Genomic DNA, 19360 nt, shown 5'->3' with positions numbered 1-19360 from the left:
GCAAAGCAGGGTAGAAGGGTCTTTTAAACGAGTGATTCTCAACAGGGGTCGGTTCTGCCAACCAGGGGACCTCTGGCAGTGACAAGAGACATTTTTGGTCGTCCCCAGCGGGGAAAGGGTGCTACTGGCATCTAGTGGGTAGAAACCAGGGATGCTGCTGAACATCCTGCAATGCACAGGACAGGCCCTGCAACAACAGTGATCCGGCCCCAAATGTTACTGGTGCCCAGGTTGAGAAACCCTGGCGTGGACACAGGTTTGCAACGTTGGTGTCAGCTCATGGTTTGGGGCTTTCCCAGCTTGGGGTAGCGGCTCCTCCGTGAGGCACTTTGCAGTCTCATGCTTTGGGGATCCTGGCCCTCGGCGCTGCCGACCCCGGGTTCGCATCCACGACCTCTGGAGGGGCGGGGGCGGCAGCGTTCCTCGGCTCCTCAGTTGACCCGCGCACGGAATTACAACGTGGACGTCTGCCTACTGACCCCCAGGAACGCAGATAAGAGAGGCTGAGGAGGACCCCCGGGCTCAGAAAACTTGGCAGCTCCTCCCACCTGCGACTCCCGTCACCTCCGTCAGAATGGGGAAAGCTTTTCTGCCCTAGGAGGGGTCCTTCCGCTGTCCTCTCCGCCCCGCTGCCCTCAGGCGGCCACCCACAGCGCCCGGGTTCAAGGACTCGGCGCGTATCGACCGTTTCCGTCGGAAACCTCGGCCCCCGCCCAGCTTGGGTGGGGGCGGGGCCTCCAGGCGGTGGCCGTTGCCCTGCCCAACCGCCTCCCAACGTCACCTTTGACCGGGAGGGAACAATGCGCCTGCGCGCGCATGCGTAAGAAACGAGGGGCGTGACCCGCGTGTGGCCCCGCCCAAGTTTGGCGTCTCAGACCGCCCCATCTCCCAACCTCCTCAGTGTGGTGCCGACGCTGCGTGCGGCGCGGGTTACCCAGAGTGCTCCGCGCGGGGGCTGCTCACTGGAGTTTGGTTCTCGAAGCGGCGGCAGCAGCGGCGACGGCTCCGGCGGCTCCTCCTCCTCCTCTGGTGGCGGCGGCGCCCCGGGCCTGAGCCCCGGCCCCGGCTCCCCTCTCCGCCACCCCGCGCGCCCCCACTTCCCCCGGTGCCGCGGGGAACATGAGGCTCCGCTCCCGGAGGCCGGCGAGTGAGTGACCCCCGTCCGCCGCCTCAGCCCGCCCGCCCGCTGGCCCGGCCGCTCCCCCCCGCCTCGCCCAGGCAATGACAGCGGCTCCGCCGTCTCCGCAGCAGATCAGGGACCGGCTGCTGCAGGCCATCGACCCCCAGAGCAACGTAAGTGTTCACCGCACGGGCTGAGGTGGAGGCCGCGTGGGCCCGGGACCCTCCCCCTCCATAGTGCCCCTCCCCCGCAGGGCTCCGGGGGACCCACCGGCCACCCACCTGCCCCCGAGGGCCGCTGCCATCCCGGCCTCTCGCCCCCCAGGCCCGGGCCGGGGGCTGGTCGGGCAGCCCGGCGGCGCTCGGTACGTGAGGCCGAGGCTTTCGTGCGGCCTGGGCGGAGGGAGCAGATGGGAGCTGAGATCAGAGCTTTTTCTCCTCTCCCGCTCCAGCTCTACGACCCTTGCTGCTCCTGACGGAGCTCCCCCGCCTCGCCCTTCCCGGGGGACCCGCGACCCCCGGGAAGCCCTCCCGGCGCGGGGGAGGGGAGGGGGGAAGGCTGTGGAGCAACTGGTGTCCGGGGTATGACTCGGGGAAGCCGGTGCCGGCGGTGTCTTGGTCTTCTGGGTGATCAGGGAAGTCCTCTTTCTCTTTCCTCCCGTCTGGAAGCACCTTCCTGGCTTCGGAGGGAACCCCCCTGGCCTGCTTTGCACCTAGCCAGCTGCCCAGGGCACTCGGAGAGTCCCTTTTGGTTCTGAGAGTGGACATGCCTTTGCCGGGTCTCTCTTGGGGTCCCTGCCGACGGAGGATGATCTTGTGGAGAGTGGGATTCTTTCTGTTACCTTTCTGGGCCTAAGTGCTCATTACGTCTCAGACCAAGCCAGAGCCCTGCTTTTTGGTAGTGAATTAAAGGTGATTGTTTGCTCTCCCATTCCACCCAGAGCCCTCCGTCGGCTGTCTACGCCCTACCTGGGGTCCTAGCCTGTTGGTTTGTGACCTAGGCCATCAGGGTTAACCCCAGGGTGTCGCTTTCTCAGGTGCTCCTCCACGGAGGCTACTGTTTGTGGAGGGATCTCCCCTGCCCCCCTCCGTGTGTGTAGGGAAAGACTCATCGTGTTCTCATATTTTTTATGAGTGGTTTACGGCCATAGGGGTCATTTCCCCCTGTGGCAGGAGCAGTGGAGCAATGGGAAGATGTAGTAGCATCCAGGTATGAAGTGAGCCCCTGCATTTCCTGGGAGACCAAGAAGTGGCCATTGAAACCACTTTTTAATGTGCTGGGGATGGAAGAAATAAACCATCTTGGGCTTGGCTAGGTAACTTAGGTTTCTGTCACTATGGGGGCTTTTGCTTTTCCTTTACATGAGTTTGTCTGATTACTTTTAGCAGTAGGCTTTAGCCTAGCATTTTGGGAATAATTCATGTTGGATTGTACAATTCTGGCAGAAATAGTTATTTTTGTAAGACTCTGATTTCTGTATCATAAGTAATTCTGTCATTCCTGGTCTTCAGACCCCATTAAGATAGATTTGGTGGTAATTGTCTTTAAGAAATATTGTATACATTTTTGTTATGACTTTGGGGGTGGAGTAGGCACAAGCTATATAAAAACCTTGCAGAATTTTTGCAGAAACGGGTGCTGCAGCAATTCCCAAGACTGAAATATTAGAGGATAAAACAAGTGACTTGAAATATATAGCCTTGGTGACTTTTGCATCAGTTAGAGTGTAATTTCTTGAATTCCATGTGCTTGTTTGCCTTCCGGAGAGTCTGAAAGGTTGCTGAGATATTAGCACTGATCCTTAACGCCACCTAGGAAAGCTTTGGGATCAGGAGGCGCTTTAACGGGCAGTCACCATGTTGTAGATTAGGTGGGGCAGTGACCTCAGGGGTTCCAGTGTTGTGTAAGGCCCTAATCTAAAGGGTTCCTAGGAGTACAGGAGGAAGAGAGGCCAAGCCCACGGTTGTGTTACGTGTCATGGAATGCACATTTCACGTGGCTTATTTGGGTGGACTCTTGTGATAGGTGTGTGTAGAGTCCTACTAATATAAGTGTGGTGGATGAAATTGGGAAATTGTCTCTGAATATGAGTGGGGAGAAAGTGCCACCTTTAAATGCTGCTCTTGTCAGTGACATCCCTGAGTATTGTTATAAGCCGTTTGACAGGCGTGTGGCTTGGAGCAAACCCCATATAGAAACTCAGAGCTGTGGAGGGATAGGTTGCTGGCAGAGATGGTGTGACCTTATTTCTGCAGTTTCTCTTGATTGACCTGGGCTCAGGTGAGAGCTAGGTGGCTCCAACCAGGCGGTGCCAGCACACAGCTGTTCTTCTCTTCTGGCTTGCTCAAGTAGGAACTCCACTTCTGTATAGTTAGTTGACACATATTTAAGGTGCTCCTGGAAAATAAAAATGGGGACAGTGTTGAAGAGCCAACACTAAAATTAAACCTCTTCTGAGAGAAGCGACAGAGAATTGTGTCATGTAATGCTTACCTTTATGGGCATGCAAGTATGCTAACAAACTTAGCTTTTGCTTGAAAACTCAATGTCAGGCAGCTGACCTAATATCCACAGGTATCTGAAAACTTAGGGAAATAACAAAGTAACACTTTCTGACCATCTCCCTGACAAAGGAGTTCTTAAGAGGAAAGTTGTTTCTTTGCTCTATATTCTAGCCTCTGGAGTATTTGAATATCTATAGCATCAGGCTCTGCGTTAATAATTTCTCTCAACTCAGTAATAAAGTAAATTCTGTACATTCCTTTTCCAAAAGCAACTAACGGTTTTTCAGAACAGTCGAAGCCTTACTCTTCTTGTGTATGGCAGCCCAGAGCGTTGAAAATCTTTCTTAAGTGCACTCTGCCTTTGTTCCATCTTAATCTTGTTTTGTTATGGATAAAGTTGAGGACTGTCTTACTCCTGCCCAGAAATCAGAGTCAGTCCACCCAAGCATAATCTCATCAGCAAATGATTAGTTTCCCGTTTGTATCGGACACTCATTGTTTCTCCAGAGTTCGGGCTTTGTCTTCTCTGTCTAGAGCAGAAGCCTTAGGTGTACTTTCTAAGTGCTGGTTAAACTGACTGAACCCTAGACTCCTTCTTGGGCTGTCCAGCAGGAAACCTCAGGAACTACTTTTCTTCTTCACTGTTCTGCAGACTTCAGGTGCCAAGGGGAGGTGAACAAGGGGCCTCTGCAGAGAGAGACACGGGAAGGATAATTTTCCCACCTAGGAATTTGAAGGTTAAGATACCACTTAGCTTCACTGGACTGCAGGTTCCTCATCTGCAAAGTGGGATTGGGAACTGGTGTATTTGCCCCAAAAGCTCCTTCCAGATCCAGGTTCAGATTCTGGAAGGTGCAGCAGAGGCTAACATGAATTGTTGTTCTAGAAGTTTCTTCCTTTAATGCACGGTACATTGTGTGAATTTTCTGAATAACAGACACCAACACACTTCTACAGAGATGTATGCTTTACCTGACTTTGTGCAGCAGAGTATCCTGCTTTCTCCCAACAGCCTATAAAGGGAGGTGGAGTGAGTAGCCAGTCTCCCCTTTCTGCAGGTGCAGAAGCAGACATCATGACAGTACTGTTTAGTGAGTGTCTCCCATGGCCAGGAGAGGACAAGATGCCTTTGTTTCCTACTGACTTAATGTGAGGTGACTGCCCTAAAGTTAGGGAGGGACTTAGCCAAAGTCATTAAGCGATAGTGCTTCCAACGTTAAACGCCACCATACTGCTCTCAAACATGGAGAGGCAGCTTCAGAAGAGGCCAAGAAGGCAGCGTCCTTGAGCTGGTAAGAAAAGATGTGGGAGTCTCTTCTCTCCCACACAAGTTTATATGAGATGACAACTTGGGTTCGATTTACCTGTGATAGATCTTACAGGTTGATGACATTAGACAGCCTGTCCCGGAAACATCTTAAGGTTTCTGTCAGGGACACAGAATCCTGGGCCAGACCACACTGTGGTGTGGCAACTGCTAGCTGATGTGGAACTTTTCATGAGTCTTGTGTTCCAGCTTCCTTTTCTGCTTCAAGATTACAGCACTTTTGATGTTAATTTAAAATGCCATTGATCCTGCAGAAAAGAGGAATCTTATAAGTTCTAAAATGGAAGACTATTAGTTCTGATTCTCATTAGTATATTAGAAGATATGAAATCTAAGCATGTGGACTCTTCCTGATCACACTGGTTGCCCACATTCAGTAACCTTCCTGTCTTTGCTCTTTTACGTCGTGGCCAGGACGTGTGAGGACAGCAGTGTGGCATTTTATGACTTTGGGAAGTAGGCAGGTAACAGTGTTGGTTGTGAAGCAGGTGTAAGACCTTGTTGTGATTCACTCTCTCCCTCAGAAGAAGGTGGACTTTACATTCGGTCTTCATGGAGGTCCTCAGAGGAGGCTCTTGTCAGGGTATGTTGTCCTGGCTGGAGGTCACAGAGGCCTAGGAGGACAGTCCAAGATCAGCTTATGGGAAGGGGTTTTTGTCCTGATACAGATATAAACAGGCACCATGGTCACCCGGGCTCATGATGCAGCTTCGTGTGGTAGGACATGCCCTCAGGGGTGCCAAGCGTGGAGTTAGGTGAAGGAGGAGAGCTGTATTTACTTTGCCTCAGTTTTGGTGTCCATGTGAGTGTCTTCTCAGACGGAGTTCTGGTTCATCCAGAACTGATTTAACCCAGCCCAACCTCTAGGTGACTGCCTCAGGGGGTCTCCTGCCCCCCCTGCCCCCACTGTAAACCACCTTCTGGAAGCTGGGGGCTGTGTCCCTCAGTAGAAGTTGTGCTTTTCCTTTTTATTCCTGGTGGTGGCTCTGGCCTGAGTCCGCCTGGTCCCTGTGGGGCCCACTAGCTGGTTGTCAGATTGGGTGACTGAGTTTGTGGCTCAGTGGCCGGCTGTGTAGGCAGCGCATTTTCAGTCCAGCCTTGTGAGTGCCCATGCTCAGAGCCCCTTCTCAAACTGCTCCTTTTCACTCTCCAGGCACATGAGTAGCGCTGAACAAGTATTGACACAGGGATTCCATGAACTGGAGAGCATTTCCTGAATAAGGAGGGCCTACCAATATTCCGCATGCTGTGTTTAAAAGTACTCCCTGAATGAATTCCAGGTCTTGGGAGGCAGTACGCTTACATTTCTTTCTTTCTTTCTTTTTTTTTTTTTTTTTTTTTTTGTGGTACGCGGGCCTCTCACTGTTGTGGCCTCTCCCGTTGCGGAGCACAGGCTCCGGACGCGCAGGCTCAGCGGCCATGGCTCACGGGCCTAGCTGCTCCGCGGCATGTGGGATCTTCCCGGACCGGGGCACGAACCCGTGTCCCCTGCATCATCAGGCGGGCTCTCAACCACTGCGCCTACAGGGAAGCCCTACACTTACATTTCAATCACCAACTGATGCACACTGTTTATGGAGAAATATGGTAAAACTGGAAAAGGTGGCTCAGCAGTTGAATAAACATTTCTAGCAAGCATTTATGGTGCTGGATATGGAGAGTGCAGACCTGGGGGTGCCCAGCTGCAACCCTCCAGGGACCTGGAGCAGGCATAGAGCGTGCACACGGATAGTCTGGGGTGCGGCAGCCTTACAGGGCTACAGCTCTTAGATCCAAGTGGAACAGTTCATGTGTCTTATTCGAAGATAGTTCAGAATTCTTAAGAGCATGAAATGGCTTTCTAGAATCATCATTTTTTTCCATCATTTGAGTTTTCAGAAGGAAAAGGAAGTCAGTTCTTGGTTTGTCTCTGACCTGAGGGGAATGGAGAGTTTGGAGGAGTTGGTAGCAAATCCTTGAACAGTTTGCCCTCTCAGCAATGGGATGGGAAGGGGGCAGGTGTCAGGCTCTGTGAAGGGCCTGGGGCTCGTTTCCAGTACTGGAGTTAGGTAGGCTCTGTGTGGCTTCCGGAGGCAAACCTAGGACTTGGAAGGCAGGAGTTCCTGGGAGGTAGGTGCTGTTGCACTCAGGGGAGCTCTTGATTATCGTCAGAGCTGGCTCAAGAGTCCAGGGCCACCATGCCAGGTGGGCGTGCAGACAGGACTGGGCCCTCTATCTGGGCCCTCAGATTCTTGACCTGTGAGTTCCTGGAGGTTCTGTGATTGTATATGGAGGCTGCTAAAAAGAAGAGTCGTGTCAGGTGATGTGCCACTTCCAGGCAGGTGGGGTTAAAAGCCTTCCAGTGCTCCTGGGACTGCAACAGAGTTTCCTGGATTCATCCATTGGAGGCTGTAAAATGAAGAGCTGCTGTTTACTGAGCACTTACTATATGCCAGGTATTGTGTAGAGTGCTTTGCATCCTTGGTGGTTCTCTGAACCACTCTTGCAAGTGGATGCTCCATCTTCATTTTAGGGGAGAGCAGAGGTTAAGTGATCTGTCCAGTGTCACAGAGGTGGATATGGGAAAGCTCTGGGCCCAAACCCAGTGCTGGTTGGCTCAGAAGCCGATGGGCTTAACAACAGTGTCCCACCTCCTGCATAAGCAGTGCCCAGCATGAAAGTTGAACTCCAGTGCATCTTCTGAGGTTAACCTTAAATGTGAAGTGTTTTTAAACGTTAAGTTTTGCATTTCTATTTCCTTCCCACATCCTACCACCTTTCCCCCCTTAAAATCTTCTAGCCTAGTGGGTCCTAACCTTTTTGGGTGTTAGGGTCCATTTTTATGATCAGAAACATTCAGGAACTTCCACATAATGGCAGGTGTACTTTGAGTAGCTGTTTTCTTGTTTTTGTTTTTGGAGAAAACTCAAGGACAGAAGCTACTCCTAATCCAGTAATGTTTTGAAATGAAGTTATAGCTTGTTGTCAGAACAGCATCTACTTAAACCTGGAAGCCGACTTTACTTGTATGTGTGTGACACCTAGGATCGAACCCTTTGTACTGCCTCTGGTTGGGGCCTCCTGTTGTCCCTACTGCTCTCCCTTTTCCAGAAACCTTTCCTGCTTTAATCAAAGACAGTCTCCTTCTGGCACTGTACATAACTTAAAAATCCTACATTCCTGCTGAGTATAGGTCTTGTTGAACACGTTTTCTATGGGATTGCAAGCTCCTTGCTGGCAGAGCATGAGTTACTCCCCAGGTATCCAGAACTTCTTCAGCAAGTGGGTGCTCAGATGCTTGTTGATCTTCCGTGAAAAGGGCTGGTCTTCAGAATTGGCTGTCAGCGCTTACTGAGCAGGTATGAGGTGCCAGCACTTTTCACCTTTAATCTGTACAGCAACCCTGGGAGGCAGGTACCAGTGCAGAAACTGAGGCTCAGTGGACACACAGCTAGAAGGGATGACACTAGGGTTGGAACCTACCCACCCAGTCCTTAGCCACCTGCTGCTGCCTCCCATGTCACTCGAGAGAGGGCAGTGGATTACAAGGCAGACATTCCACTCTCCTGCCTGGATTTGGATCCTTATGCTGGATTCATCTGTGCAACGTTTTTATGCTTGTCCCAGAGGAAAGTTGTACCTGAAATACTTTCTGCTTTCTCTTGAACTGGCTGAGGATAAGGTGTGAAGTGTTTTTTCCTTTTTGTTTCTTGGCTGGCATTTTTCACCCCTGACAGAGAAGGTGGCTCTTGATCTTAGATTCCCTGGCTGTCTGTGATCCCTGGAGACACTGTTCAAATGCTACCTTGGGATCCTGTGTCCTTTTTTGGTCATGTGACAAATCAAACCCTTCCTGGACACCCCCCTCTCCCGAGTTTCATTCGTCAAGGGCCAAAAAATGGATGATGCTTTCTCCAGGCCACACCCTGTGGTGGGTCAGCCTCATGGCTGCTGTGGAGACTCTAGTCACTTGTCCACTGTGTGCACAAAGTGATTTTGTAGGTGGCTGGCCTTGGCTCTGTGATGGGGGGTTCTGTGGTGCAAACGTCAGCAGTCAGGTGAGTTACTGACGGAGAACTCAGCTGCACGTGACCGTGGCTCACACCGAGAGGCCATTGGTGGCCTGGCAGCCCTCCTCCAGGTGCCGGTGGCCCCGCTGTCCTGCTTGTACCTTCAGCTCCTTCCCTTACCCACAATCCGGTCAGATTTGGCTCCGCATGGCACCTGGCCCCCCAAGCTGGCTGCAGCTCTGCTTGCACACACCTGGGGGCTGGTTCTCCTTGTCCCCTCGATGCCTTACTTGGATATTCCCGCCTCCCCTATTCCACCTTAGCTCTCTTGACCCCTCTTTCCATCAGGTCCCTGGCCTAGCTTGGGTTGGATCGTGGGGTGGTGGCCACGTCCGCTTTCCCCTGGGTGATCCCCAAGATAGCTACCTGTGTCCTCCTTCTTGAAGCCAGTTCTCCTGAAAGCCACTTCCAGTAAACACTTCCCAACTCTTTTTTACCCCTTGGTGCACCTTGCATCTGTGCCAGGCAAATAGTTGGCAAGCTAGCTTTTTAGAGCTGCGAGGGTGGGGGGGGGGGTGAATGACACTGACGTGTAGGTATATAAACTAGGAAGAGTTTACCCTTTCTGCTCATTGTTTCACATTGTTTCCTTCAAGTGTTCAGTTAGATAGTTGCAGGCAGAGCACCTTTACTAATTCTTTTAACCCCTTTTCTCCAGAGGGAGCGTGGCACTGCACTCATGACACGAGCTTAAACGCAGAGGGGCTCATTGGCTTGTGTTACTTAAAGGCCCAGAAATGGGTCTCTTCTCAGGTGACGACCTGGCTTTACTCCCTCTCTCTGTTTTGCTTTTTGTTGTGTTGCCTTTGCATAGTGGATGTCTTCTCCCCAGCCCCTGCAGCTTTGGGATTCACCCTCACTGACCATTATCCAGGGGCAGAAAGAGAAGTCACGTCTTACCCAGAAGGCCCAGCAGACATTTCCCGGTGCCTTCTCTGGACTTTGATTGAAATAGGCTGTGTTCGTTGGTTCACCCCTGAATCTTGGCATGGTGTTAGTTCCATCCAGACTGACCCAGAGTGGAGGGGGTGCCCCCAAGAAACATTAGGTCCTGTTAATGGGAGAATGGGATGGGGAGTGGGCTGGCGGTGATCCCTGAGTGAGTGCTGGTTTAGTCACCTCTTTGATATGATAGCGCCTTCAAATAGTTGGGCGCCTTCAAATAGGTGGGTGTCATGCTAGGCCTGGGAGACTTGGGTCCAGATGACAGAATGGATGTAACTGAAATATGAGGTCTGGCGTAAGCAACGGGATTGTTTGGATGGCGTCAGATCACAGCCAGGGTTCTAAGTACCCACTCCTGATTGAACTGCAGACTCTGATTTGCCTGTAGTCTCACTTGGGTACCTTGTCTTAGTGCAGGTGCTAGGTTGCAGCTTCTGACCCTGTCCTGGGCTAAGGAGCCCTTTAGGAGTCCAGGAGAGCCTCACCATAGCACTGCTGATTCTCCTGTCCCCATCACCTTTCCTGATGTTGCAGTAACTGCCTGGATGAGCCTGGGTAGAAGGAGACCGTGCCTGTGACCCAGGCAGGAGCCGAGTTCTCCAGACTTCTGTTCTCTCGGGCTCAGAGGTATGGCTGATTACTCGGAGGTCTGGTCCGAGCTGATTGTCTTGCCCATTTCCTCTTGTCTGTACCCCCCATCCCGTCGTCGTCATTGTTGTCCTCCCCCCGCACCCCCCAACCCCCCCCACCCCCCCCACCCCCCCCCCACCCCCCCCCCCCCCCCCCCCCCGCTTACCAGAAACTGGTACCTGCATTTCTTTCCCTTAGGTTAACTGAAATGCATTGGGTCAGGTGATCTTTCGTGTCCCTCCATTTTTCCCTTCCAATCTGAGGGGCTCTAGGCAAGCACCCGAAATTGGTGATGTCTGCTCCCCCTTTGCTGGATGCTGGCAGCCTGGCAGTGGCAGATGTGGGCCACATGTTACATTTTAGGCGTGTCTGGGAGCGAGGAGGTTTGTGAATGGTTATTTCACTTTCACTTCTATTTTAAAGGAGCTTCTTATTCTTAAGCATTTAAAGTTCTCCCTTTGAAGGTTGGTCAACAGGCCAAAGCTTCCACTGAGTGCAGGAGCCTCACTTCTCACCAAAGGGCAAAAGTATCACCCTCCCAGGTGTTGTGAGCTCATCCTGCATTCGCTTGTAACCTTTCTCCTCTCACCACTGAGTCAAAATACTGTTTGGGATTGAAATTGGAGTGGGAGAACTGAGAGGGAAACTGTTCTTTTTTTTTGTCCTCAGCATTGTGTGTGTCTGTATGGCTTGTGGACAGACTTCTTCCACATGGCGGGAAATGTAGCAGCTCTGGGATTTGAACTCTTGAAAGCTAGGACATAATCAAAAATGGATTCACTGACTTGCTTCCAGTTTGAAAACTCCTGGAGAATCACTCCAGCTTGGCTTGGGGGTGGGGTGAAGGGGGCTTTGTAAGAAAATGGCAGTGCCCTCAAGAAGTCAGGGAGGAGCTTGCAGAAGGAGCAGGGTCTGTTGTGCAGACAGAAGCTGTAGGTGTCCCTAGACTGCTGTAGCCCTCCCATGTGGCAGGACAAAAACAGTGAGGTCTGGGGCGGGTAGGTGGGGACTGTCAGGGTTTCTGGTGAACCTGCTTATCAGCCCCACTCAGAGTTAGGGGAGCAGGAACCTGCGTGTTGCCCTGGGGATGATGCTCCTGTGTCAACCATACAGTGGGCATGGTTTTCTGTACTGTTGGTGGTGGGCTCCCTCAAGTTGGGGAAATAGGAAGTGGCATCATCTGCTTTGTAAGATGAGCCAACAACGTTGTGCATGAGGATGCCCTTATGCTTGTCACTCCAGGCTGTCTCTCTGGGTCATCATGCTGTCCTCAGTGGCCTGCCTCAGGGTCAGTGCTGAATGCATCTCCTTGGGAACGAAGCAAGCCTGAGGCCTAACACTGAGCGGTTCCCATTGTCCCCTGGCTCCCTGTACCTTACTGCATTGGCCTTTCCGCTCTCTTCAAACCTCATGCCCACGGTGCCTCCTTCCCCTTGAGTATTTTGGCTTTGCTTTGGGGACCCCTGTCTGGCCTTTAAGACTTTCCCCAGGTATTCTCACCATGGCTTCCAGCAGTGCATGGGCCCTTGCAGTCCAGCTGCCTGCTGCCCTCGGCATGCTGTGCTTTTGGTTGGTGGTGCCACAATCCACTGCTCAGCTGGCCACCTCCCTTGGTTGCCCCATTCCTACAAGCAGAATCACTAGGGAGATGTAGCTGCTTCCCAGCCAGTCTCCTGTGTCCTGGTCTTGCCTCTGTGCCGGCCCCAGAGTGAGTGTCCAAAAACAGACTGGGATGTTTCACCCCCTCTGTTGGGGCCATGTGGCTGACTGGGTAACATGTGAGCTCTGTAGGTGACATAGTGAAGAAGACAGTCTTTCTCTGGGTGGAAAACTTGGGCTTTAGAGCTGAGCAGAACTGAGTTGGAATCTTGACTGCTGTTCACCATGTAGCTTTGGAAGAGGTTAGGTTTGTAGCCTTAATTTTCTCAGGAGGATGTACATACACTGCTTAGGAAAGCTGTTGAGAGTAGGATGTGGTCCCTGGCCTGAAGCATCTTGGATGTTGATGTGTGCATGGTGGCAAACAAACTTGGTGGTGGGCAGCTCACCCAGCTCCCATCCCCTACTTCCTCCTCCCTCCCTCTGGTCCATGCCCATGGGATGCTTAATGATTGGGGTCTAGCCAATCATGGGGCTGCGTCTTCCTGGACAGTGATTGGTTCAGGGATGGACCTGTGGCCATCTGAAAGTTTTAGTGCTCTGCTGGGATAGTTGGAGGAGACTTGAATGGGGAAGGATGTGAGCAGGTTGCTGCTAGGGTCTGCTGCCTAGGGACAGCCTGCTCAGGAGTGAGACTGGCCCAGAGGGATGGGGAGGAATAAGTTGCCTGGGCCCAGCTGGCCCTAGGTGAGTCAATGGCTTCTTTTCTTGATGAAGCCCATTTGAACTGGCTTTTCTGTCACTTGCAACCAGGAGAGTCAGCTGAGCACATTATGCCCTATAACCTCTGGCTCAGGCATCCTCTCTCCTCCCCTGCTGCAGCCGCACTCAGCTGCTCATCAGCTCCTGACCCACTGTTACACCCCAACCGGGGTGGCCTGCCCTCCCTCTATTCTCCCTCCTTCCTTCCCTTCCTACCTGCCTCTCTGGGCTCCAGGTCCAGCATGCCTTTCCCAACAAGCCCAGTGCCAGCTGTCCCAGGAGCACTGTCTTCTGACTGTTCTGGCATCCTGGTCTGATCTTGCCCACCTTTAACTTGTGTGACATGCCTGTGTCCGCCCCACCCCATTCTTTTGCTGATGCATAGTTCATTCTGTTAGGGCCAATGACCAGTTTATTGTGGATCCATCTCTGATTTCAAGCTGTGGGTAAGCGCAAGCAGTGCCTAACCTGGGAGGACCAAGCTGGGTTTGGGGTAAGAAAGAGTTCAAGTTTGGTGGGGACTGGGCAGGGCAGCTGCTTGGCTTTCTAGTATTGGGGTTGGGATGGCTGGTTCCCTGGAGGATGCCCCCCTCCTGTGATGACTGCTTGGCCCTCTCCAGACCTCAGGTCTTTGGAGTCCTCCTGTGGTGCGTCAGTTCCCTTGGAGTCATAGTGGCATGGTCAGCACTCAGGCATTGAGCCTGTCCTGTGTGTGTCACTCAGTTTTAGGGAGTCGAGATTCTAGGGGCTGGAGACAGGACTCAGGAAGCGGGGGAGGTGGGCAGCTACAGGTTTTGCAGCACTTGCCTAGCCCCCCTCTCTGGTGTGCACATGCCTCCTCCCTCCTTCGGGCCAGACCTGGACTCCCCCTAAAAGAGTCCCCCAGGCCTGGAGTCCCCCTAAAAGAAGGTTCTGAACTCTGAACCCCAGCTGTTCTGTGAGAGCAGCAGCTCCAGGTCCTACTTGGTTGCTTCCACCTGAGTGGCCTCGGGGTGAATCACTTAGTGTCTCCGGGCCTCAGTGTCTTTATCTGTGATATGTGGCTCTTGGTGCCATCACCTAGTGGTGTCATCCTAAGGGGCTGAGCATGTTAGGTGCCTGGTGCAGTGTCTGGCTTGGTTTAGTCACCTAGGTGAGGGAGCTGATACTGTTTCTCTGTTAAAGATGAGGAAAAGAGTGAGGGGGGTTGTCCTTACCTGAGGCCTTGCAGCTGGAAGGAGCAGAGAGCGGATTTTAATCCTATTAGTGGGTAATAGACCTGAAGGTGGAGTTCAGCATGGAGGGACTGGATCTCATTCAATCTAATGAGCAACCCTACTTAACAAATCAAGTGTTCAGTGTCTTTTGGCATCATCTTTATAAGGATTATCTCTTTGTAAGGACTTTATCTTTGGACCATAACAGAAGCAGGGGGACAGGAGCAACTCATCATATGCTCATTCTGTGCCAGGTATTATACCATTTAATAGATGAGTCTAAGGTTTAGCCAGGGTAAGTAGCTGGCCACCGCACAGCTGACCTCAGAGCCTTTACTTTTCTTAGGAGGCAACACTGTGCCCAGTGCAGGGAGGAGAGGGGACTGCGAAAATCCCTGCTGAGCTCTTTCCTTCCTGGCTGAGCACTGCTGCTGATGGAGATGGTCTCTGTCTGCACTGTTCTGTATGGTAGCCACAGCCACATGTGGCTAGTGAGCACCTAATGCGTGGGTGGTACACCAAGGAATTCACTTTAAAATTTCTATTTAATTTTAATGCCTACCTGAATTGGACAGCGTGCTTCCAGGGCCTCATCGCTTGTGCTTTGGGTAAGAGCTGGGGCCTGTGCTGTGTTTTTCCACATGGGGAGTTGGGTAGCATGGGGGTACAGAGTACGGCCCCTGTCCCCTCCCAGCGACCCTCAAGTCTTGACCCCTCCCCTGTCACACAGCCTGGTTTCTCTGATATCTCTGGGACCCCTGAGCCATGTCAGCTCCATTCACGAGGTCTTGTCTCATGGAGAAGAAAGGCTTCTTCTCATTTCTTTTTTTTTTTAATTTTTTTTTATTTTTATTTTTTTGCGGTACGTGGGCCTCTCACTGCTGCGGCCTCTCCCGTTGCGGAGCACAGGCTCCGGACACGCAGGCTCAGCGGCCATGGCCCACGGGCCCAGCCGCCCCGCGGCACGCGGGATCCTCCCGGACCGGGGCACGAACCCATGTCCCCTGCATCGGCAGGTGGACTCTCAACTACTGCGCCACCAGGGAAGCCCTTCTTCTCATTTCTTAAGTACAGGTTGGTGAATGCGAAATCCTCTGGGCCTCCCCCCAAATGAAAAAGACAAACGGATGGCCAGAAAGAAAGGGAGGGAGGGAGAGAGGGAGGGAGGAAGGAAGGAAGGAAGGAAAGAAAGGAGGGAGGGAGGAAGAAAAGTATTTCATATGCAAGGGTTTTGGAGTTCAAATCTATATAGCTCTGTTTCTGAGATGTTTGTCCTTGGACAAATCACATCAAATATTGCTGACAATCTGTCAGACTTGCTGTCCTCTATAAAGCGAAGACAAGCTCTACCCTACTGAAGGGTTAAATAATGCCTGAAGGGAAGTTGCTGGGTTCATCGTAGACACTGAACACATATAAGTCCCCTCCCTGCTTTTCTTGGGGGTTGGGGGCGGAGGCAGTTACTCCCCTGGATGAGTTTGTAGATATTTAACTGTGGTTTTCACAGATGGTATTTTTTGCCAAAGATAGTCTTCCTTTTAGTGTGAGCAATTACCAGACAACATTGCATAATTTTGCACATTTCTGAAAGCTCCCTAGGGGGAAGCAGGAAGAAATTGGTTGTAGAACAAAATCCCACAGTTGTAGAAGGAAAGGCACACTTCGGAAGAGGTGCTTGGGTTGGAACTCGCAACCAGGTTTACAGCCTGCCTGAACTTCTCCGAATCCCTCTGTATTGTGGTTGCAGACTGGGGAGGGGAGGGATCAAAATACAGATTTGTGTGTGTGCGCGAAATCGCCTTTAGGAAGCAGTGTTCTTTTGGTATGGAGAACTTACTCAGAACCAACAATCACAAGCTCCCAGAGACGTCACCAGACAGAGAAATGTTGATGTGATTAATAATCAGAAAATATACCTCATATTCAAATATGTGGGGGAAAAATGTTGTTGGCAGGTAATCAAGACGGCGTTAAACTGTCCTGTTGCTATTTTATATCTCCTAGAGCATCTGCCACTCTACCCACCTCATCCCACAGCACCTTGCTCCAGGACCCAGGAGCAACTTCATACTTCACCCTTTTGGAAAATATTTACGTGGCAGGAGGCATAGCCATGGTCACGTCCTTGGATCAGGTCATTTTACTCTTGGAAATTTATTTACAGATACATGGTCATTTTTAATAACAATGTTAATGAATATATTTATGTAATAATAATTTTTAATACCATTAATTAAATGGCGTGGGAGAGGCTTAGGAAACATGGTGTATCTACAGAGTCAAATGGAGTAGAACTGTGAAGAATGATCCTGCAGGCTCTGAAGAAAAATGGACAAGCCTTGCCATGATGAAGAAAAGGAGCATTTTTTGTCAGCCTTGCACAACTAGAAAAGGCACAAAAACTAGAACTTGGGGTAAAATGGGAAGCATTTGTATTGGGGCAATAGGAACGGTTTTTGTTTTTCCTGTGCTCCATTGTTTTTTCAATTAAACAGTAAAAAAATGAAAATAAAAGTAGATTGATTTAGCCTGAAGAGCACTCGAACTATTGAGAGCAATCAGATGTGGAGTGGATCGTGGGGCCACTGTGTACTGCAGCCAGTGGAGAGGAGAGGATTATTTCCTCTCTCATGCCTTTCTGGGAGATTCAGAGCAGGGGTGTGCAACTCTTTACCCCAGTCAAGTCCCCCAGTCGTATTTTTCATGCTCTCAGAGCACTGGGGTCCAGCCTCCCAGGACAGAGAAGATGTGCAGGACTCTTTTTAAAATTTTATTTATTTATTTTATTCTAATTAATTAATTAATGGCTGCGTTGGGTCTTTGTTGCTGCACGCGGCTTTCTCTAGTTGCAGCAAGCAGGGGCTACTCTTCGTTGTGGTGCTCGGGCTTCTCATCGCGGTGGCTTCTCCTGTTGCGGAGCACAGTCTCTAGGTGCGTGGGCTTCAGTAGTTATGGCACGTGGGCTCAGTAGTTGTGGCTCGCCTGTCTAGAGCACAGGCTCAGTAGTTGGGGTGCACAAGCTTAGTTGCTCCACGTCATGTGACATCTTCCCAGACCAGGGCTCGAACCCGTGTTCCCTGCATTGGCAGGCAGATTCTTAACCACTGCACCACCAGGGAAGTCCTGTGCAGGACTCTTGAGTTTTTATTGCAGTCAGTGCGGCCATAACTGTGGCCCTGTTAAAGCCCCAGCATCATCCGTGCTCCCTGCTTTTCTCCACCTTAGTATGTCCAGTCTATCTGTAAGTCCTGGTGGCTCTACTACCAAAATGTATATTCTCCCTTCATCATCTTTTCTCCATCTCTTGTCCAAGCCTGGCCATCACCCTCTTGCAACACTTCCCTCTTGCCCCTTCCAAACCAATATCAGATCACATCATTCACTTAAGATCCCATGTGATTAGAATAGACATCCCCTCTCCTCATTGTCATGATCTACAGGTGCTATGTGACTTGGACCCTTCTTTCCTTTCTCATCTCAGTTTATACTTCCGTCTCCCTCATTCATGACTGTGCACGTCTGCTCCCCAGATCTGTGACCTCAGATTCCTTCAGACTTCTGTAAAGAGCCCCATCCCCTCCCTGCTGTCACACTGCCTGCCTCCAGACTACGTGTGTTCATGGCACACATAGGAAATAGGGCGTCCAGGCAGGGCACTGGGAAACTAGAAGTGGGAGTGGGGGGAGGAGCAGTACATTTCTTCAGTATAGTTATGAGAAAAGTAAAGTGTTAGGGAATGTATTAAATATTGAACTTCTGTTTACTTTCCAAGTAACATTATTGATTTTCATAAAAGGGAGCACTGTGTCCATGAACATAACTTTTTTATGTTAGGTGGGCTTTTTTGTTTGTTTTTGCTTGACGTTAATAATCACCATGGAGAAATTCAGTTTGCATGCAGAGATGATAAAACTTAGAACCATTTTTTTAGTAAACCGTAATTTATAATAGTTGGTATCTAAAGAATCCAGGTTCTTTCCTCTTTTCACTTATATGTAATGTTGAATTACAGTAATGCAAATGGATTTTAGTTTCATTCAAACTTTATTTCAAGCACTTCGAAGTAATGAAGAACTCTAATTTACTCTAGTGGTGTGCCCATAAATGTTTGACAGCTGGCTCTCCAGGAAAAAAAAAGTATGCCTATACACACATAATTTATAAATTATACTGATAGAGAAAGGATAGGTAGCAGACAATTTACAAATAATAATGAAACACAACACTTTATTGTCAATTTGATGTAGTCAGTTGATTCTCACAGACTGCTTTCCTTGTTTTTTGCTGAACTTTTTGTATCTATAATCAGCATATGAGTGTAGTCCTGACATGAATGTTGACTGATAATTTTTATGTTAATGAGTCAAGTAATGTCTTAGCGAATCAGAAGAGAGTTCTCAATTACTGGAAGAATATTTCCTCATCGTTTGTGCTATTCCTAAGGTAACAGCTACAGGCATGACACACTTTTAAGTTTAATCTGCATAATCAACATTTTCTTAAGTCTAAACCCCAGGGGTTGGTGAACTATTTCTGTAAAGTGCCAGATAGTACATATTTTCAGCTTTATAGACCATACAGTCTCTGTCACAACTCTGCCTTTATGCATAGCACAGAAGCAGCCATAGACAATTTGTAAATGAATGTGGCTGTATTCCAGTAAAACTTTATATTCACATAGTTGATTTTATGTTATGTGAATTCCACCTCAATAAAAAATACATAAAATGAAATTTTAAAACTCTTTACAAAAACAGGCATTGAGCTGGATACAGCCCAGGACTCTACAGAGGCCACCAACTCGACAATAAATCAAGCCCTGATTTGTAGTGTTCGCCAATTTCCATGGTATAAATACTTCCACTATGTCTGATTTCAAGCTACTAACATGTCTGTCACCAAATATGGAGTTGGGAAGAGATGCCTCAGTAGTACACCATTTTCACCATGAAGATATAGTAGTAATGAATAAACTCAGAAACCTAGATAAAATAGTAAATGTGAGAAAATAAGTAGGAAGTGATGAGTTTTGAGTATTTCATCACCTTTGTTTTCAGTATAACTTATTGTATACAGTTTCTGTCATTGCATTTTCTTTAAGTTAAAAAATCTGTTATACTTTCTTAAAAAATTGAAGTATAGTTAATTTACAATGTATTAGTTTCAAGTGTACAGCAAAGTGGTTCAGTTATATATATATATGTATATATATATATCCGTTTTCAGAT

The 19360-nt window shown here is 49.9% G+C and overlaps 1 protein-coding gene across 1 annotated transcript in view; it reads left to right on the top strand.

The window, feature by feature from the left end:
• Positions 1-963: 963 nt before the first annotated feature.
• Positions 964-19360, top strand: part of MED26 (mediator complex subunit 26) — a 39345-nt gene continuing 20948 nt past the window's right edge. The window contains exon 1 of the mRNA XM_079918068.1: positions 964-1293. Within this exon, the coding sequence (XP_079774194.1) occupies positions 1222-1293 (72 nt within the window). The 5' untranslated portion in view covers positions 964-1221. The remainder of the gene's footprint in view (positions 1294-19360) is intronic.

Source organism: Stenella coeruleoalba, assembly GCF_951394435.1.
Source record: "Stenella coeruleoalba genome assembly, chromosome: 3".
NCBI classification, from domain to species: Eukaryota; Metazoa; Chordata; class Mammalia; order Artiodactyla; family Delphinidae; genus Stenella; species Stenella coeruleoalba.
This window is presented reverse-complemented; position numbering and strand designations above follow the sequence as displayed.